The 22,387-nt window shown below is 37.7% G+C and overlaps 1 protein-coding gene across 1 annotated transcript in view; it reads right to left on the bottom strand.

The window, feature by feature from the left end:
- Positions 1-2,208: 2,208 nt before the first annotated feature.
- The window catches only part of MAN1A1 (mannosidase alpha class 1A member 1), a 145,613-nt gene continuing 125,434 nt past the window's right edge, over positions 2,209-22,387 (bottom strand). Inside the window, 4 exon segments of the mRNA XM_032682664.1 lie at positions 2,209-5,769; positions 6,433-6,548; positions 11,967-12,139; positions 12,931-13,150. Of these exon segments, the coding sequence (XP_032538555.1) occupies positions 5,643-5,769; positions 6,433-6,548; positions 11,967-12,139; positions 12,931-13,150 (636 nt within the window). The 3' untranslated portion in view covers positions 2,209-5,642.

Below are 22,387 nucleotides of genomic sequence, written 5' to 3'. Positions count from 1 at the left end.
ACAAAGTAACAATTTTTTTTCCTGTGGGGAATATACAATATACAATTGTACTTAGCAAATGTGAAAGCAGCAAGATTATGTGACTACTTTTATTCTGAGTTTTTTGAAGTTGAGGGGTTTGACATGCTGCCTGTTCTACTCTGTGAGAGTGAAGATAGGTTTTAGGGCTGATTCCCATAGACCTGGGAGTAGCTGGGTTAGGGTATTCTGTGGTGCCTTAGTATGCCATGGTCTATGTGATCCCTTGGATATGTGCTGATGAACTTCTTAAAATCACATAACCTACCATTACTGTAGGATTGCTTTTTGCAGCATCAGCATCCTTTAACTACTTCTCACTGCTGAAGTAAGTATCTTTGAGCTTTTCTCTCATTTGCACCACCATAACACCTCTCCAAGCTTCTGGAGTTCCAGCAAGTACCCTTGTCATAGGGTGATGTTGCTTGGCAGATGAATCAAGGGCTAGAATGTGACACTATATTAAAATCACACTGCCAGTTTTGGGTTTTTTCTTTAATAATAGCTCTGTGTGACTCTGATGGTGTGAAAGCAACACACAGTCAGAGTGAAGGGATAAATGAGCAGGGTCTTATGTCCTGGTAAAAATGTCAGTATAGGAATGATAAAAGGCAAAGCCTCCACAAGTTGGCCACAAAGTGCATACAAATTCTGGAGAGCGTGTGAACGTTTTAGAGAGGGGCTTCCAAAGGGAAGGTTTATAACAGTGATTTTACTTACAGGGTGAATGAGAGCTGGTGCAGATAGAGGAACAGATACCTGAGAAATGAGGGTCAAAGTGCTGGCTTTTGAGATACTGTTGAATGCTAATGGTCTGCTGGGCTCTATCTGGATTCTGCAGGTATGGGATTTGCTCCATCCACCACTCTGTATGAATGAACGCATCCACCACTCTGCATGTATGAATGCATAAAACCAAGAGAGAGCAAAACCCTGTGGTTTATCTCTTCTTGCAGTATTCAGGCAGGAACTCTGAGTCTCAGTGACTGTTTCCTGGGTTTGGCAGTTTGCTTTTTTGATGCATAATCTTTTCTCCTGCATTTGAGATCAGCCAGGACAGACTAATCCCAAGATTAAGGCAGACCAGATGAAGGACTGTTTCCATAGCAGACGCTGTCATGTGAGTGCTGAGTCCCTCTTCTGATAGAGCAAGGCCATAGGGCAATGCAGATGGTGCAGTGCAGGTGCAATCCTGTTTGTCTTGAATAACTGTCAACTCCACTGTAGTTCCTTTTTCCCCAGCAGAAAACAAACCCCACCAAGCATCCAATTAAGGTGACTGAATTGGTTGAAATTCTAACCCTGGCTTGCATCTACATCTCTTCTGAATAATGATCTTCAATAAGGTTTGCGTTAGCTCATGTTTGACTTGTTGAGTAGGCAGCTTGCATAATCCTGGAGCCAGCTGCAGGAAGGGACTGTCTGCTGACTACCCCAAGGACTGCCCTGTGTAGCTGCACACTCAACTGTGTTGAAAAAAATCTAAGAGCTACCCTCAAAAATTACTTACGCAGGTCTAATGAGTAAGTCCTCTGACAGAAATTGATACTACTGAGACAGTTCCTTAAAATCACAGCAGTTTATTTTCGTATCATCTTGGGATGAGGCTTTCTACTAAATGGAGAAAACAAGGTTATCTGTGAGGTGTAGCTGTTATTTCAATATTTAGATTGGAAAGCTTAATATCCTTCTGAAACAAAATATAGTTACAGTTCCTATGACAACTGTTTCTCTCTCCTCTGGAGCATGGGCTAACGACAGAATTTCATTACATGGTCATGTAACACGGGGCACTGTGACAGCCTTGTCATCTCCACTCCTCTGTTTGCTCCTAAATAGCATTTAGCTGAAGCCCACTTGTGCAGAACATGAATTGCAGTGACTGACCTTCACTGTGCTTGTTGCCTGCCACCTCTGACTTCCCAGCTTCCCACTTTTCATCAGTAGGCTCACTTTCTACCAAATGCAGTTGGTATGTTGAATTTTATTTGACAAAAAATTCTAGAAACTTACTTCAGTGGTAGAAATTCTATACACTGACATTAATTAAGAATAGCATCTTAACAAGTACACAGAGTACTGATCTGCTGACAAAAACTTGTGAGTGTAGCAGCCAAACCAAACTATTCAGCAGATTCCTGTAGTTACTTCCGAAACACATTTAAGAAAAACTATAACAAGTTGAACAGATATATTAAAAGACTTTATTCACAATAGAGAAATTTTTACAAATATAAGTTCTTAAAAATTAAGCATCTTGATCTATTATGTATTCCATAATTTGTTTATATAAAGATGAAAAGACTAAATGGAATATGTACAAATCAAAACCAATTTAAATACATGATAGAAATGGATATGTATGAAGTCACCATAGAAACAGTGAGCCATTGAGCATTGCAAAAATCTGTGTACAACCAACACATATGCAATACTTATCTCACAAACAATCAAAAATTATTTTTCCCCCCATGAAAAAATATGGGTGCCATTTAAAATGATCTACCTCTTATGACTTAACATATACAGATTTAAATGCCTTATCATGCTACAACGAAATGGAAGAAGTATGGGCAGTGTGTTTATGCAAAGATAATGTGTCCATGTCCTTGTCCCTATCTGTGTGTCTCCTCCCTCCCCCCAATAACAAGCAATTTCTTTTGCTCTTATCAATAACTGGGAACACAAAGTGATCATTACTAGCTACTTCCATGCAGCTAGTTAAGTGAATGGGAAATAAAATGCATATTATTTCAGCAATCTAACAAGCAATGGTAAGTGTGGACTGTTTCAAAATGATTGCTCTAACTTTGGTGTTTTGGGGTTATTTAAAAAAAAAGATAAATCAATATATTCTCAGTTTATGAAAATTTTTTTTCTTACAGTTGGCAGATCTACACGTTGTACAATCTTCTCGTCTACTTACATTAGTTTACAAAAAGTACAGTATAGTGCAGTTTGTACATACAACCTGAATACCAATACCAGTCACATCAAATTTGTGCTCTTTCAAATCATCATAACTCCCACACCGAAAAAAAAACCCATATGAAATGTCTGTATGACAAGGAAACAGTCGTGATACTTCTATTTAAGTACATAAGACCCAATGCATACACAGTTGGGGGTTTGAAGCCTGCTTTTTGAAAGATGAAGAAGACCTATCTGGTTCTCCACTGTTTCCTTTCAGCTTGTTAAGTATCAGCAAGATCACTAGAAACATCTGGGGGAAACAAACTGTGGTTAAGAAAACCATAGAGAAGAGGCTTACAAAACGCACTTTTCAAAGACTGTTTTTGTCTGAGTTGTCGCATTTATTTAATTGAGAGGAGGCCTATAGCAGCACATGCATGTGGTAGGCAGCAGCAGCAGGTGACCTAATAAAGATACCTAAGAAAAAAGTAATTATTATTATTTTTTTGGTTAAAGACGGAAGAGAATTTTTGGTCTTGTTTTTATTCCACAGCTATAGTTTCTCTGTGGTACTTTAGGGGGTGGAAGAAAAAAATCTCTCTTATAAATACCATTTCCAAAGAAATACAATGAAAGTATAGTCCTCCAACAGTACAAATTCTGGAGCATCAAAATCAGCAGAATTTCTGCTTTTCACCAGAGGAGAGAGCGAAGGCTTCATCCTTGCTTGCTTGGTTTCAGAAAACTACTGTGACATGAGGGAATCCATACTTTAAAATAGAAAATAATAATTGAAAAAAAGGCAGTAAAACAAAAAGTTTTGAGTCTATGTGCTGGCTCCATGAAGCAAGCTTTACCTGCAGATGCACATCCATTTGTATCCCTTCTCCCAGTGCTGCATGGCCCAGGCTCAGAAGGGTGATGGAAGGATCAGCATTACCTTGCCTTGCCCCCCGCATAAATGTCTTTGGCAGCTCATGTGGCACATGCCATCTTCTCCGTCTGCAGGGAAAGGAGAGAGGCAGTGCTGCCTGTAAAGACTCCAGAATGTGAAGTCTATGGGTCAGCTTCCAGCTGCTATATATAAAAATGTAATTAGTAATTTTTCCTCCTGGCTTCTACCTAAGAAAATGTCCCTTGCAGACGTCTATTAGCATAGGAATAATGTAACTGTAAAATGCAAATGTTACTGCCTAAACAATTGTGCTCCCTCAGCTCGCATGTCCAGCATTGCTAATCATATCTATCTTAATAAATACCATTAAATATTACTGTTCAGAACCATATATGTTTTGCTGCAGTCAAATCAGGGAATTATGTGCTTTCTCAGAATGAGAAGCCACGTGTTTCCTACCTAAAATTTATGAGAGTCATCCTGTCATTAAATGAAGACATAGGTAGACTTAAAAATCATGTAAACCACTTCAAACCAGACTTAAATAAAACCAGGAATTAATAGTGTGTCATTTCTTTTTCCCTTTGGTGATACCACAATGCAAAACATTTTTTGGCAAAGTTGTTACCTTTCTTAGTAAGCCAGGCCTCTGCTCTAGGGAGGGAATATTTTTTAAGCACATTGCATTTCTGTTAAGACAGTGCTGTCAGAGAGTTTTCGTTCCATGCAGCGTAATTTCCTCTCTGAATGACTTATCTTCTTTCGAGGAGACAAGTTTTCTTCAAGGCATCTAAATATCTAGCTTCGTTCATATATATATATTAAATTGCTTTGTGACAAATTACTATCAAGTCTGGTGCCAAGTCTGAACCTATCTAAATGTTTGCTAAAGTCCTAGAGAAACAAACAAATTGTCTCTGATATAATTCAGCTTCCAGGAAAATGTCATTGAGTACTTTTTTGCCAACCAATCAAATGAAAACTACTGGACTAAATATATAAAGAAGGTTAATATTCCCCTTCTTAGTAAGAAATGACTACCTTATTTTACTCCATAGTAGCTTGACTAAACACGTAAGAATAACACCACTTAGAAAAGGGAGAAACCAATTTATTCTATTACAATATTCTAATCAAAACCTGAAAAACTAAGGTCTGCTGACTAATGTGCTAAATTCATAAAAACTAGTTCAGTCTAACTTCAACATATACTGCAATTTCAGAGTTGTGTCTGCATGAGATGAAAATACCCCTATGTAGACTTCATTGACAGTGAAATACAGACACTTTACCAAGTAATAATAGACCCGCATAAGAAGAGGCTGTCACAGTCACAATATTTGTCCTGGATGAAACACAAAACAAATTAACATAGAACAAAAAAAAAATTAAAAAAAAAAAAAGGAAAAAGCTCTTTATACTTAATTCGATATGGCTTTTTGCAACATGGCAAAATATTACAGCTTAAAGCATACATCTCCTCACAGAGGAGAAAAGAATTTTGCAGTCAAATTAAAAGTGTAACAGGAAACGAGTAACATGCAGACTCTCTGCTCTTTTTGGCCAAGATGACACTGCAGCCTAATAGAATCTGTGGAGATGTCCTATTTCTCTTCTAAAAAGTTATTCATCTGGATTTGAGGACTGAGGTTTTATCATAATTAGTTTGGGTCCATTAATAAATATTTACTGTTAAAGAAAACAGACTGCAAAACACTTGATTTAAAAATTTAACTCAGGAATTTAAAACCAAATTATGTGCCCAAGTCCTGGAAAGAAATATAAGGAATGAAACAAAGTATAACTTAATCTTCATCTATTTCTGGTTTTCTTCTTTATTCCCATCATCTTTGTGAAGAATAGGGAGAGGATGAGCCTCTGTGTTGAAAACCCAATGTTCAAATGGAAGAAGATCATCTTCAGAAAACAGCAAATACAGGTACCTGGCAAGAAAAAAAGCAGGAAATGCGACCACATCTATGAGTGAAACTACAATAGTTTTCTGGAAAACATATATTTCATTTACTTGAGTATTAAATTTTCTGTTGAAATGGCATGACTGCTTTTTTTTCTGGTCCTTGCAACTTCTTCTTGCACAGCAAAAGAAAACAAGTGAGGAAACCAAGCCAAAACTTTGTTCATCTCATTAAAAACTCAGGAAATGATGACAGATAATGAAATCTTTTTTTTTTTTTTTTTAACAGACCTTGTGAGCTTTCCATGGAAATTGACTTCTTTTTCTCTTTCTACAGTTTTCAAATGAAAAGTATGTAATACAAGCATGATAAGTCTAGTCAATTTATTTCATTAGTGTTGGCATATATAATTAGATCCTATCAAAGACAGGAGATGCAATTTCTCAAAGACTATCAAGTACCTTTATCAGAAGTAAAGACAGTTTCCAGAAGTCAGGGAACTTACTTAGCTTATTGATATAGATGGGGAAAAAAAAAAGGCAATTTGGCTTCCTGTCACCTAAGAAAAGCTATGCTATTCCACTCAGATTTTGTTATGTGAATGTCAAGGGTACTAAAGATAAATACTTATCTGTAAAGAGGATATACACAACTACTTCCCATTAATGAAAGTCAACTTTCTTAACTTACTTGAGTGTCTCTGAAAGGAAGAAACTTTGCTGCACATCATCATGGCTTTCATGATTGTTATAAACATCTCTAATGCCAGAATAGCCACCGTCTACTCTGCAGTGTTTTTCCAGTGCCTGAAGCAAGGGAAAAAACCAAAATAGTAGTATTAACAAAATGAATCATCTATCAGTTTTTCTTTGTTTGACAATAAAACTAGCCAAAAACAATTGTCACAGTTTTTTTGATAAAGAGATGAAAACTAGATAAAGCTCCAGATAGAAAAAACTCTTTTTTTAAAGTCACATGCACGTGTGTCTAATTTTACATATAGGAAGAGAAGCAAAATGATAAATGCATAAAAAGTGAACACAAACCAGGTTTCAGAAGGAAAGACATAGGGGTATGAGGATGTAAAGACATGGATTTTCACTTATTTTCTTTTTCCTCTTTTCAGTAGGAGTAACAATAGTCTTTCTCTGCCAAGCTTGTCTATCAGCCTTTGGAGATGACGTTACATATACCTTTCTTGGTCATATTTTAATACTTGAAAATGATTGTGATAGAATTGAATACCATCCTAAAGATCAGTCTCTTCCTTACCACCTGCAAGTCCCTTTAAAATAAGGAAAGGCAACTCTCCATTTTGTATGCAAGTTGTTTGGCTTCTCTTTGCAATTATTTCACTTTTCAATGGGAAACACTGATATTAGGCTGTGACTGAATTTCTTTACTGCAGTAGCTATGTTTTTCTTTGCTATGTTTCTGAAAAAGCTTTGTTACACAGGAGATGGAAAGCCAGTATGTGGCTGGACTAAACATGTTTTAGTTGTAACAATAACTGTGTTTTTCTCTAACTAGTTTCCAAACTCTGTATTCAATTAAAAGGTGTAAAATAGATGACTGATGCCTATTTCACAATAAAATGGACATGGACGACCTAAAATACAATTTCTTTTCTGCCCACAGGAATATCCTATATTTTGAAGGAGATTTATAATTTTGAAGGAGAAAAAAGATCAGATGAAAAGTGTTCACAGAAGGGCAAAAAATATGTATTAAGTGCCAGAACTGTAGAAGGTATATACAGTTAGACTATTTAACAGACTTTAACTTTTCTTTATTTTAGATGGGTGTTTGCATTAGAAAGGTTGAAACCGTATGTCTATGTATGAGTCATAACTTCTTTAAATGTACTGCTATCCAATACCTTATTTGAATATTAGTTATCACTAATATTTGTTTAAAATATTAATTCATTTTTTTTCTTTATAAATGACCTATTTAACAAGGCCACAAGTATTCTTAGCCTCTTAATTCTTCTTGGTCTGTTTTATAACTCTCTCGTATCATGCAGTATAATGAAGGAGTTAGGAGAATCTAAGATGATTATATTTAAAACAACTCATTATTCAAAAACAAATCCAGAAAATGGTATATTTCCCTAAATGATTTCTCGTAATGAAAATGATGGTAAGGATAGTGGATTACTACATTCACTCAGGACCATGCTACTCTGAAACATGATGTTTGCTCTGGAGATGGTATTGGAGTAACAACTTTCAGGTAGAAGTACCTGGGGCTTTATCCAACCCCCAGTAGAGAGCCAGAAGGTAACTAGTTTCTCTGTTTCTGAAGTTACTACTAATATCACTGAAGTGAGTACATGTAGATTTAATTTAGAGAAAGATGCTGCATTTCAAAACACACATGGCAAAAAGATATGAAAAGGCAGAATGTATGTCTAAAACAGGCAGAATAACCATTTTTTGAAGAAAGATGGGACTAAAAGTCACTAATAATTACTGAGGTATCCATTACCTTCACCTGCTCTAAAGACTGCTAGAGATCTGCGTTTTGCTATGAGTAGATATCCTAAATGTCCTTGATTTTGCTGGAGTCCCTGTAGCTGTCTGCACACATTTAGCTTGCATGTCAGGCTCTTCATAGTTTTCACTGGAGACTATGCTGCCTATTGTATATTTAAAAGGGATTTTTCTTCAGGAGAGATCCTTTTAAAGTATAACAGCCTATCTGTCTTTTCTTATGTGTTTTTAGGTTCTTTCATTTTCCTGGATACTTTTACTAAGTGACAAATAATCTTAAGTTTAAACAAGTAATTTCCCCTGGCTGGTACTCCTTCCCTCTTGTCTACTTCAACCTGCAATGAATTCAAAATGCTGAATCTGTCTCTCAATTTTCAATGTCAAACACAAGATGGTGTTTTTCAAGGCGCAGCAGAAGGAGAACTTGAAGGATAAGGCTATTATGCAAGGAAATAATCTCCATTCTAAACAGGGCAATGTAAAAGGAAAGCAAATTGCACTTGCTGTTTATGTGCTCTTAGAGTCTTGTTTGACTTCACAGTAGGGGTACACCATAAAGGTACCAGAACACACTGCTGTGATGTAAACCAAGGGGTTAACTTGTACCATGTCAGCTATCTGGTGGTATTTGCTTGGTACAAATATGAAGCATCTTATCTTTCAAAGCTACTTTCCATGTAATTAAAGCACATTCACCAGCAGGATTAGTAGGATGAAAACACTCTTGGTTGTCAACCTCCTTTAACTGGCAGTGATGGGCTTTTGTGCCCCTTACCTGCAGTTTCAGAGTACAGTGATGTCCACAGTGACAGGGGATAGTGGTGGGCAGGAAGAAACAATCAAACACATTTTAAATTAGTAGTTCTCAGAGAACGAGGGTGGCTAAGATCAGTTATGCTAAAGTAATGGAAAACATCAAGCACAGTGAAAACTGGCTGACAGTCTCAAACGATCATAAAGGGAAAAAAACAAAGGAAGTGCTACAAATTTAAAATATGTGCCACATTTATAATGCAGAAAGGGAGGCTTTCATGAGCTAAGCTGATAAAACCTTTCTGACTCAGTAACAGTGGATATTGCTGGTGGTCATAACTGCATTTTCTCCAGCTGCTGAAGTACATACAAAATGATCTTGGACTAAAAGTAGCAAAACAAGTTTACAAAGAAAAAAGGGAGAGGCTATAGCATATTTAAAGTCGACAAAAGTTAGAGAAGGACTTAATAGACTTGTTGGAGAGTTTAGAAGTCAGGACTCTAGAGCAGCCTCCTTTTGTACTACAAGGGTAAGGGGAAACAAACCTAATGATTTCTTATTGCCAGAGTAATGACTTGAAAATGGACATGAAATACCTGAAGAACAACTTTTTTTGGGCAAAACCCAAATGGTCTGATTGTTACCTCTTTTTTCTTGTTTCGGTCTCAGGTTCTGTTTGTGCAAGAGGTGCTGGTAATTAAACCAACTACCTTCAGTGGTTGGGGACTTCCCCAAGAACAAAAAGGGTGAAGTTACATGCTCTCTGGGGCAACATTAAGGAGCAAGAGGGAGCAGAATTTATGAAATAGTTGTGGTAAGCTATCATGAAGTGCTGGAACAAAAAACATTATCAGGTGAAGCTGTAGTACTATAAACATCAAGGGAGAAGAGGAAAGAAAAAAAATTGAAAAATATTTTAAACCTTCAACTGTGACTGTATAACTTCTGTGAAGCTGTAAGATTTCTTTTTGTGAAACACACAACTGCACATTAGGACAGTGGAAGATGGGCCCCCTGCAGAATGGGACCAGCTGCATCTCCCCCACACAGGCTGTAATCCATTACATTAGAGCCAGATGAGAGTAACCACAAGAATGTTAAACAAGGAACACATGGGGAGTGCTAAGAAGGTAAATGAGTGTATAAACCTGAAAGAAACACAAACAAACCGAACCAACAGGGTAAAGAATAATAATGAGGAAAACATTTCAATTGTTTATAACAGTGTTATCAGTGTGGGCAGTAACAATGAGTCAGGAAAAACACCTCCTGGAGAAGGAACATTTGGAATTGCTGAAGCCTGGTGGGATGACTTCCATTTATGACTGCCAATTATAATCTGCCTGGGAAGATTCCAGTAATAAAATGTGTGCCTATGGGTGGTGTTACCACAGAAGAAAGTAAGGGAACAGCCCTCTAAATTAGAGTTTTTAAAAAAACAATTGCTTTGGAATCGTTAACTCAGAAGCATAGTGTTTCAGGACCACAGAGCCAATACCTGAGAGAGGCAAATATAATGCCCTAAATTAACTACAGTCTACCTAGCTGAATAGAGTGCTCACTGCAGATACAGAATGACTGTGAATATTCATACAAGAAGTTTGAGAGTATAAGTACATTTAATGCTATTAGCCTTTTTTGCAAAACAGATTTTGCCTTTAATTCTTCAAGAATATCTGATTACTGAACTTGAAATGCCTTTTTTTTCACAATGCTCAAAAACATTTGCACAGCATTTGCAATACATTCAGTATCTCACATGGTGAATACTGAATACATTTACAGATCTTGGTTGCTGTTGAGGGAGTCAGGTACATGGAGTCATAACCCAGTATGAGCTCTGTAGTGGGGTTCCTCAGGGCACAAGTCTACATGTTCTAGCCTTAGCATAGAGCCACCTTCTACAACTAGCAGTGTAGGCCCCTCCAAGAAAGTTGTAATCATACACTCATACACTCCTAGAAGCAGGAGGTGTTGGGTAAACTGACAAAAAGGACATTTCTGAAATCCTGGAAAGCAATACCTCTGCACAAGAGAGGTTGCTGTGCAAAAACATACCACACAGAGGTGTGGTGGGTTTTTTTTCTTTTTTTTTTTTTTTAATATATTTTTCTTAATTGTACAGAGCCACAAAAATAGTCCTTTAGCTTCCTGTATTTCCTATCAGACCTCATATAACTTAACATGGGTGACATCAACGTGAGGAGAAAAGTGAACTCTGTAAGTGTAATGGGGACCCATACCTAGAGGATGAAACATGGTAAATCTAAAGGCTCTCATCCCTAGCAGTAAGAGTGATTAACCACTGAAATAAGGGAAACAATGGATTTGGCAAGCTAATTTTTGCCGTATGGACTAGCTGCCCTCTTGGAAGGCTTGGGCTAGACAAAACAAAAGAGCTAGATTCAGCATTACTGGTTGAAGATCAACTGCTAGTGGGACACAGAAATTTAAATCTAGAAGAGATTGCTATCATTTATGGAGTTTTGTCCAGACGATCTATGCTTTTTGAAAGTCACCCAGTTTTTAAATGTTCAGTACTATCTACTACTTCATCCTGGCCTTTATCACCTTAATTAAAATCTCCTTGGTAAAATTACTGTTGAAAATATATTTCATAAAACTTCTTTCCATGTCGAAGGCTTAAATCTGACACACATCTGCACTTTCCATTCACATGCAGCAATACTCAACATCTTGCACAGTACGTACAAACGTGACTCTAATCCTAGAAGTATTTAAGAAGGAGAAATCACAAGGTATTTTTCTATTATGCAATACCAGCAGTATTTGCTTTTTGTCAAAATGATCTTAGCTAATATATTAGTAAATGAATCTCTGGAAATTTGAATTGATATTATTGATTTAAAATAAATATTTACTCTCCAACTGCTAAACAATATCTAGTTATCATTCAATAGCTCACTTAACAAGATGTTAGGATTTAACATGAAAAAAGTCCAATGGAACATTACCTCAACAGCTTCCCATCCCCACTGCCTGTACTTTGGATCGTGAGTGAGCCGCCACATGTACATGTAGGTTTCTATGACTTCTGGTCGTAGGATATAGTATTTTTCATTTTGTCTTGTAGCAATGGCCTCAACACCACCATCAAATCTGAAGGCTTCTGGTCCCAGTTTCATGCCTAGCCAATACAAAAACACAGGCTAAAAATAAAGGTTTCAAATTATGTAACATACCAAGTCAACTAGCCTTTCATGTGGCACAAATCCAGGTTGCCCAAAAGGTAATTCATGAAAGATATTGCAGCACATCCTGTTTTTAATATTTTGTAAATAATTCAGAGTAGGAGAGAGCTGTTCTTCACCAATGCCTTAAACAGGGATTACAGTTTGAACAGTGATGCTAACATGTGCATTCTGGAAGACTTCATATAACTAGCAACATGTGAAATCTTGCTTAAGAGATGAGGATATTTACTTCTTTTCTGTATCAAACTGGAAAATACACTCTGGGACCTGAAATACTGCCAGGGTTATTTCCATAAGAAGACGAAAGAATCCAAAGAAATTTTCTGCACAGAAATCCACTTTCTTTGTGCAACTCTATTGTTTGCAGCATTGTATCAACAAAATTGAGTGTAAAATAGTTTTTTTGTGCATAAAATGTGAGTAACAGCTACATTGATGCATAAATGAACAGGATCCCTCTCTTATTTGTATTCAGAAATTGGCATAGTGAAAAAAGCTGTCATGTTAATTACTACGGTGAGGAGGCACAACTCAGGTGCACAGAAATTATTTATAAAACAGAGCATCCTTCTTTAAAATTACTCTTAAAGCAAAGCAGCATTTGCTCAAAAAAGATGAATAGTTCTCACTCTGCTACAATTTTCATTCAGCGTTACACAAAAATACCGATGGCTGCCTTCACAAAGTGAAGCTGTGAAGCTAAACTCCGCAATACAGTACTCACGTGTACGATCATAGGATTCGTGGCAAGTCCTCGCAATTTCAGCACCCAGCTCGATGTGATGGCCTGTCTTGTCATTGGGTGCTCCATCTGCTCCGAGAGCAAACATGCCTCCAGCAAAACAAGTGAGATGTCCCATCTTGTGTTCAAGCAGTCCACCCTTCCACTCAGCGATGTACGTCAGCCCTCCGCCTGATTTTCGGATGAGATGGGCCTCTATGGCCTGCAAAAGTACATGATTTCAAAACAAAGGTACCAATTGGTAAAGTGTGCAGGACAAAGTTGTCTTGTGTGTTGGCTATTTTTGCTCCATATTGCCTTTGCTTATAAAATAAAATGGATAACATGAGCTAGCACAATCAGAGTACAGCCAAACCAATGCAGATTAGCATATATCAGTAATAATGACTAATTTTGCTAAAACTTTGAACAATTTACATGGTACATTTTATAAAAATGCTGGAAAGACCTACAAAATACAATTCAATTTTTAAATTATTTTCTTTCCCTTTCTACTCTGAGCAGTTTCAGGTAATTTCACTTTTAATAGTAATTAGCCATCACTTGAGTTCTGTGTTTCCCACTTTAATTCTGACTTAAAGGATATAGTTATTGATATAATTTCATGTAAACTATATGTAGACATAACTCAGATTCAAAACGCTTGACTCAGTGTGTGCACTGAATGATGTCAGACCTCTGAGTCTAGATGGCATTCCCAAAGTTCCATGAGTTTCCCCTCCCAGGCTGAAATCCTCTACTTATCAATAAAGAGTAGGGTCTCACTGAGATTTCTGGGAAAAAAAAAATCTAAGCAGAATAAAAATATACAAATCTAGAGAGAATTAGAAGTTGGTGATGCTAGCAACATATGGTCACTGATTACAAAATCCACGAAAACAACCTTCCCTTGTGGGAGGAACAGAATTAAAACAATAGAGGCCCACAAAGAAAGTAAGCTATTACTCTTTAAAGGGTAATGGAGAGGAGATAAACAATGCTATCATGCATTCAGTTATCCAGCAGTGCTCTGGTTGTTTTATTGAAATCACAAGATACAGAAACAGTACTTGACATGCCTTATACAAGAGAATAATGCATTAATAAATATGAGTACAAACAATTATTAACAAAAACGCCAGGATTTTTTTAAAGTGTTATAAAGAGAAAGTAATGATTGTATTCACTTCTTCTTACTTAAACATTTGCAAAGGTTGTTTCTATAAGCACAGAAAGTCTTCTCTGAAATAGAAGCATCAGGAGAATAACTGTACAACTTTGATGTACTATTTTTTTCTGCCAAGAATGTCACATTGAAAACTACACTTTGTTTTCCACTAAAATTAGTGCAAAACACATAGTAGGGATGTTTTCTGCCAAGATATAGAGTCACTATTAGCTGAGGAAACTCCTCTATCCCTTTGTTTCCTCCTTGATTGTATGTTTTTTAGCGCTAAGTACCTACTGGAAAGCATACCTAAATTTTAAGCTGCAGTAAATAATGACGATTCCCGTGCTTTAAACAAATCCTGCTTTAAACAAATCCTGCATAATTCAACCTATAAAAAGAGGAATTATGCATGAAAGGGGAATGGTGAGAAAACACAACAATTTTGTGGGAAATAGCTTTCAGACTACTTAAGCATTCTAAAAAATAAGCTACCTAAAACCAAGTTCAGAAAGGAAAACTTTAATTACATTTCATTAAATTTTTCAGCATGGTATGTCCCATCTCACTAAAACAACAATTCTGGCAACAGGTGATAACTCTACTGGTCAGTTAGCTGTTGGGTCAGAATTTATTTAAAAACCAAAAAATTATAAAAATAGACTGACGATTAAATTTACCTATATTGCATTTTTTAAAAGAAAATAATTACCGCAAGACAGAAAGAAGAAATTGACAGAAATAACAGCAGTAACACACTTTTGAACAATAGTAACTAGACCAGAGTTGATTCTTGTAGTACGAAAATGGATTTTGTGATACCAATTAGTCATTGCAAGTTTTTGCCCCTCTTTTGGCTCAAGCTTAAAGCTAAGGTTGAAAAAAGACAACTTCCACTTGAGAAATTTTAAAATTATTCTAACAAATGGGTGTTAAGAAACTAACAAATTGATGTTGATTGATGCCAAGAATGTCACAAAATAAAAATATATTTCCAATTTAAGTATTCATGTTTCGTTAAGCAAATCATCTCAGTTTTATAAATGGGTCCTATTAAGAACTAGTACATATGTCTATTAAAAGTTATTTTATTATGTAACCATCTTACTTAAAGCTATTTTTATTAGGTAGTTATTTGATATATTACAGACTCTCAGACTGCCTTGTCATACTTTGTAAAATCATGGGTCTCTGAGTGCTACATACCAACGTATATGCCTTTATTAATGGCATGCCAGGTCACTAATCATTTTTCCCTAGACATGAAATCTGAAGTTTAAGAGTTGGATGGAAGGGTAGGGTTACATTCCCATAGGGAAATGCTACTTGGTATCTGCAGTGCTGTGGGTGCAGTTTTGGCAGGGAAATAAAGTGAGTAAAACAAGTTATTATAAAAGGACAATTGGTAGTATGGTGACAAAGATCCACCCAAGTGAAAAGTTCTGTCTGGTATAATTAATTTTGCATTTCATACTTAAAATCACTTTACTTTTATTTTTATCTAATTATGTACTCATTCAAAGGGACATATTTATTTGAATTGCAGCTCTATTACAAGTTGCTCGCCACCTACAAGTAATTCCTTCCTACACTGTTTGCAGATCAGGTGGTGGGATGGAGCACTCCTTCTATGAGGAAAGGCTGAGAGGATTTGGTTTGTTCAGCCAGGAAAGGAGAAGGCTTCAGGGTGACCTAATTGTGCCTTCCAGTACCTGAAGGGAGCTACAAGAAAGATGAAGAGAGACTTATTCATAAGAGCATATACTGACAGGACAAGGGGGAATGGATTCAAACCAAAAGAATCATAGAATCGTAGAATCAACCATGTTGGAAAAGACCTCCGAGACCATCAAGTCCAACCCTTGATCCAACACCACCATGGTTACTAGACCATGGCACTAAGTGCCACATCCAGTCTCATCTTAAAAACCTCCAGGGATGGAGAATCCACCACCTCCCTGGGCAGCCCATTCCAATGTCTGATTACTCTCTCTGTAAAAAATTTCTTCCTAATATCCAACCTAAACTTCCCCTGGCAGAGATTAAGATCATGCCCTTTTGTCCTACTGCTGGTTGCCTGGGAGAAGAGACCAACCCGCACCTGGCTACAACCTCCTTTCAGGGAGCTGTAGAGAGTCATGAGGTCTCCCCTGAGCCTCCTCTTCTCCAGGCTAAATAACCCCAGCTTCCTCAGCTGCTCCTCATAGGACTTGTGCTCAAGTCCCTTCACCAGCCTTGTTGCTCTTCTCTGGACCTGCTCCAGCACCTCAATGTCCTTCCTGAACTGAGGGGCCCAGAACTGGACACAGGACTCCAGGTGTGGCCTCACCAGTGCTGAGTATGGGGGAAGAATCGCTTCCCTGGTCCTGTTGGCCACACTGTTCCTGATCCAGGCCAGGATGCCATTGGCCTTCTTGGCCACCTGGGCACACTGCTGGCTCATGTTCAGCTTCCTGTCAATCCAAACTCCCAGGTCCCTCTCTGCCTGGCTGCTCTCCAGCCACTCTGTGCCCAGCCTGTAGCGCTGCATGGGGTTGTTGTGGCCAAAGTGCAGGACCCGGCACTTGGCCCTGTTGAACCATTTCTCCAGCTTGTCCAGGTCCCTCCGAAGAGCCCTCCTGCCTTCCGGCAGATCAACACTCCTCCCCAACTTAGTGTCATCTGCAAATTTGCTGATGGTTGACTCAATCCCCTCATCCAGACCATCAATAAAGATATTAAACAGGACTGGGCCCAACACTGATCCCTGGGGGACACCACTAGTGACTGGCTGCCAACTGGATGCAGCACCGTTCACCACCACTCTCTGGGCCCGGCCCTCCAGCCAGTTCCTAACCCAGCAGAGGGTGCCCCTGTCCAAGCCATGGGCTGCCTGCTTTTCCAGGAGTATGCTGTGGGAGATGGTGTCAAAGGCTTTGCTGAAGTCCAGATAGACACATCCACAGCCTTCCCCTCATCTACCAGGCGGGTCACCTGATCTTAAAAGGAGATCAGGTTGGTCAGACAGGACCTGCCCTTCCTAAACCCGTGCTGGCTGGGTCTGATCCCTTGTCCATCCTGTAGGTGCTGTGTGATTGCACTTAGGATGATCTGCTCCATAACCTTGCCAGGCACTGAGCTCAGGCTGACAGGCCTGTAGTTTCCCGGGTCCTCCTAGCAGCCCTTTTTGTGGACTGGTGTGACATTTGCCAACTTCCAATCATCTGGGACGTCCCCAGTGAGCCAGGACTGTTGGTAAATGATGGAGAATGGCCTGGCAAGCTCTTCCGCCAGCTGCCTCATCACCCTTGGGTGGATCCCATCTGGTTCTATAGACTCGTGAGGATCCAAGTGGTTCAGCAGGTCACTGTTTCCTCCTGGATTACAGGGGGGGCTATTCAGCTTCCTGTCTCTGTCCACCAGTTCCGGAGGTTAGTTGTCCTGAGGACAACCTGTCTTACTGTTGAAAACTGAGGCAAAGGGCAAAAGAGATTAGATTTAGATTAGATATTAGGAAAAAAAGTATTTCCTGTGAGGGTGGCGAATCACTAGAACTGGTTGCCCTGAGAAGCTGTGGATGCCCCATCCCTGAAAGTGTTCAAAGCCAAGTTGCCTGGAGCTCTGAGCAACCTGGTCTAGTGGAAGGTGTCCATGCCCACGGCAGGGGGTTGGATGATCTCTAAGGTGCCTTCCAACCCAAACCATTCTATGATATTTATCACTATAGAGATTATTATTTCTTCTCATTGTAATGAATATTCTCAATAAAAACCAATATACAGGATCTGAAAATAATAAAAAAAGCTAAAATAATGTGGTCTTTGATTAGCTGAAAATACATTACTGATGGATAATTGTTTTTTGGAGCTGGTACAATTTTTCTTTTAAGTAAATGGAAATTTCATTCCAGAGTGTATTAAGGTAAGGCAGAGAGACTGTGCAACATAAAAGTCTGGAAAGAGAAAAGGTGGCTACCAATGTATGTTGCCAAAGGTAGGAATACCAGATGCTACCTGTGAGTGAACAAAAATAAAAAATAAAAATAGAGACAGCCTGACTTGAGACTGTAGTGGACAAAAAAGGAAAAGCAAGGGAGAGAAACTAAAGGTAAGTAAACATTTTCTAGATATTTAAAGAAACAAATTTACTACATGTAAAGCTGATAAAGCATTATGGAATACACTTTGTCCTGTACTCACATATACCTACAAGATTTTAGAGCCAGACTTGCTTTTACAGCTGATACAGTTCCTGGCAATTTTTCTTTTTGAGCTTTTACATAAGGCTCTGCTTACAGACCTTACTGCAGTAAAGCCCTTAGCCAAATAACTTTTTTCTCCATCTTGTGGGAAATTATTCCTTTGATACGACAACTTTATAAATGCTTTAGCACTCAATTAGAAACAATAATAGTCCCTTTTACAGTTTGAATTGTGGCTCAAGTGCTCCTTGTATTACTACTGGCATCTTTGTCATGAGTTTGCATGTTAAAATTATGCCCTTGCCTATCTGTCACAGTAAATGAGACATTAGGAATTGTTTCAACTACAGGATTGCAAATTGCACATTTGTGTAATCTATGTTATTGACAGCACAAAAGAGAAACTCTTCAGCTTTTCCCAACCTGATTTGCATCCCCTCTTGCCTTCTTTGTTAAAGCAATGTTTTGTGTTCTCTGCTTATCAGCCTGTTCCTTAACCTATACATTATATTGCCACTTCTTGTCCTTGCACAGTTCAGTAGAACTGGACCCTCCTAATAAATACCCACTTTCCTTCATTCAGTTCTTCACTCCTTTAAGATTTTCATGCAGCTTAAATGACGTCTTCACCACCCCCTTCCTCCAACCCTGACTTGATTTTGTCATTGGTAAGTCCTTCGTTTACCCTTTGAGTTGTTTAAAATAAAATTGTATTGTTTGTAGGGAAACACAGAAGATACAGAACTGAATTATCTCACTGTTCAAATGAGTTAACCCCCCCCATCAACAAGCTTATTTTTACATGTATTGTCTTAGAGGATTACACTGACAGGTAATAAAAACACTAACAGAGATACCTACAGAGCACAGATGGAGGCTTCTCAGGAAAAATGATAACCTCAAGGTTGCTCAATTCAAAATAAACATGTGGCTCAAAAACATTAACTCTGCTAAAGGAGCAGAGATAACAAATTACAAACCTCAAACTGCCATGTAATCCCACAGTTCTACTACCTCTAGCACTTAGGCATTTTACCTCTCCTTTTACAGTAACTTCTAAATTATGATTAATGAATTTCAATGATTACTACTGTTTTAACAAAAAACAGGTGTTTCATTTCCCACCTCAAGATGTCACTGTGGCTGGAGATAAAACTGCCCTGCAAGACAGTTACATATTTCCATACCTTAATACATTTGAAACTTCAAAAATATGATTCTAGTTCTAAATTGCAAGTGTTTATAATGTTTGTTTTGGGGATAATTACAATTCTGCAGGTGTCTTCATAACAAAGCACTATAAATTATCTCAGTTCAAACTTTTAATATATTTTTCTTCCCCTAGGACTTCTCATAAACAGTATTTTGATGATCTGAAGCACAATGAGGATGAAAGAGAATTCTACCATGTGATATTTCCAATAATTCATAGATGTATAATGTCAATTGCTTATTTATTTTAATATTTACGGCTTGTACCAATACATTTTATTGCTTTGAAACAGCACACAGCAGGCAGGTAAGGTTTTCATGCAGTGACTTCTAAGTCAATTGTCTGCTTTCTTGACTTTGCTATTTCCCTTATGTTTTCTCTATTGAGTTGATCTAGTGCAATAGATAGTTTTTTTCATCAACCTTCATGATTAATCAAATTTATCCTTTATCAAAAATTCCAATGAGTTTATTATGAAAAGTTTATAGCTGGAATAGGAGGTTCAAGCCCTTGCTACATATAAGTTAAATATACTTCTGCCAAAGAAAAGTGGCATCTTATCCTGAGGTCCTCATTGCTCACTAAATGGAGCTTTAAAAATTAAAACTGAAATCTGAACACAGAAGAACTTTCATTTGTTTAAACACAGTACGTAAGAAACATTTTGAAAGCACTAAAGCACTTACTGCTTTTGGACTTAAGACATGTTATGCAGACAAGATTAAAAGTGCAATGAAATATGAGTGCTAATAATGGAGATGCCTAAATTTTTAAAATGGAAACATTGGCAAATATTTAACTACTGTGATATCTATTCATCTGATCACAAAAAAGATGATTAAATTCAAGGGGAAAGCTGACAATTTACTTTTGTCTGAAAATCATTATTTTTTCCCTCTATAGATCTATTAGTGTCTCTAAGAGCACCAGTGCCCTACTACTAAATGTAGTTAATGCTGCCTGTTACCAGAAGGCTAAATTTATTCATATTCTTAAAACAGTATTAACGGTCTGGCAAGAATCAAATCAAGCCACTCTCAAAATATTACATTATGCATTTTCTGAATATTCTAGAATAAGTATCTGTTGCTCCTGATAAGCTTCTTTTGTCATCAGAAAAGGAAGGGAAAATAGCACGAGTAGTAAGGACACGGCTTCTCTGACAAGACAACCAAGGTCACAAGCAAAAACCAGACAATTTCTCTCTGGACTTTTATAGTTAAAATGCTCCTTAAAGACTTCTAACAACATTATATAGCTCGCTGCTTCTCCTGACAGTCCATAAATAAGCAAAAAATTGAATAAATACCTTCCATAGTCCAAAACATAAGGCATTGTGCAGTTATAAGTAAATTATAAACAATTTAAAAATAGAAGCCTGTCTTTAGTCTTGATGCTTTCTGTAAGCAGTTGTAGAGAGCCTCAAAACTCTTGTTAAGAGGGGAAATATAGTGAAGAGAATAACAAGGAGCAGTGAGTCCTCTGGACATTCTCGTCTGCTAAGTGTAATGAATCTACATAAAACAGCTATACTATCGCTATGTGCAGAACACCAGTGCATCTGGGTGATAAATATTTTAAACGCGACTGCTGACAAAATGTAAATAAACTGCCTGTTTATTAATTTTAACACATTTAAGTTACAGACAATGCCTCCCCACTGCTACATCAAAAAACTCCCAAAACAAACTATGCAGTGAGACTGCTGGGTCCACTGTTTCATTCTAGGGGCTCCTATTGCAGCACCCAGTGTGACCTGTTTATGTATTTTCTTCAATGCCAAGAAGTGCTCAAGTATTGAATGTTCAATTCATTAATATATTTTTTGCTTTACCCAATATGACAAACTATTACGAGTGAATTGTTGCAGTTCTGTCACTGTCCACATCAGTTATGTAGTTTTTAAGATCACTGCAATCACAAAGCAAACCACTTCAAGCAAATTAATGGAAACTGCAATCAGCACAGATCAGCAACCAGACTGTCACCACAATTAAACAGACCCTCATGAAACTCCAGAGATAAAAAGGGCCTTTCTGCCAACATCATGTGTTCAGTTTGCTAACAACACTTTGTTCTCTCCCTTGTTTCAATGAGAAAGGAATCTCCATGGATTTGTTTTATTTATCTGAAAGGCTGAAATCAACAGCTCTGGAAAATATTCACTACTTAATGCTGACAATTAAATCTATCCCAAAAAACCCCAAACAAAATTAAAGCTAATCAAAGTTAGTCTCCAAAGTTAGCAATGTGCCAAAAAATTATAAAAAAATTAAAAAAGTGATTCTGTATCTTTTCTGTCTAAATTCTCAAAATCCTGAGGCCAAAAATTATTTTTTTGCCTTTTGATACCCACAGAAGTTTACTGCATTCCTTAATCATGCAACCCAGCCTAGCAGCAAGCTGACTTTCTGGAATGCTGTTGAAATCTGGCAGAGTGGCTGTGGCACTGCTGTGGCACCACTGACTATTCTTTTGGCCATTTCCATTGTTTCTACTTCCATGTGCTATGTTCTCCAGACATCACTAGTTTTCTTGTTATTATCTTCTGAGCAGTTATTACTGCTTCTGAGCAGTAAGGGAAAGTAAAAAACCTAAATGTCTAAAAGTAAACTACCCTGACTCACGGTAAAACTGCAGAGACTATCTCCTTCACCTTACTGATACCATGGGCCCACCCTGGGTTGCACTGAACTGAGCTGCTTGGGAAGTGCTGGTGAGGCATTCTCCCTTTTCCTGTGAAGTTCTTCTAGGATGAGTTTCCATTCTCTTTACAACCTTTAGATATGCCACTTCCCTAGAAATACCCTGATAAGGGGATGAAGGCAGCATCAGAGAGAGAGGGAGAATAAATAGATGAGATGCAGAGAGATTGCAGCAATGGCCATAAATAGATGTA

This window comes from Chiroxiphia lanceolata, chromosome 3 (assembly GCF_009829145.1).
Source record: "Chiroxiphia lanceolata isolate bChiLan1 chromosome 3, bChiLan1.pri, whole genome shotgun sequence".
Taxonomy (NCBI): Eukaryota; Metazoa; Chordata; class Aves; order Passeriformes; family Pipridae; genus Chiroxiphia; species Chiroxiphia lanceolata.
This window is presented reverse-complemented; position numbering and strand designations above follow the sequence as displayed.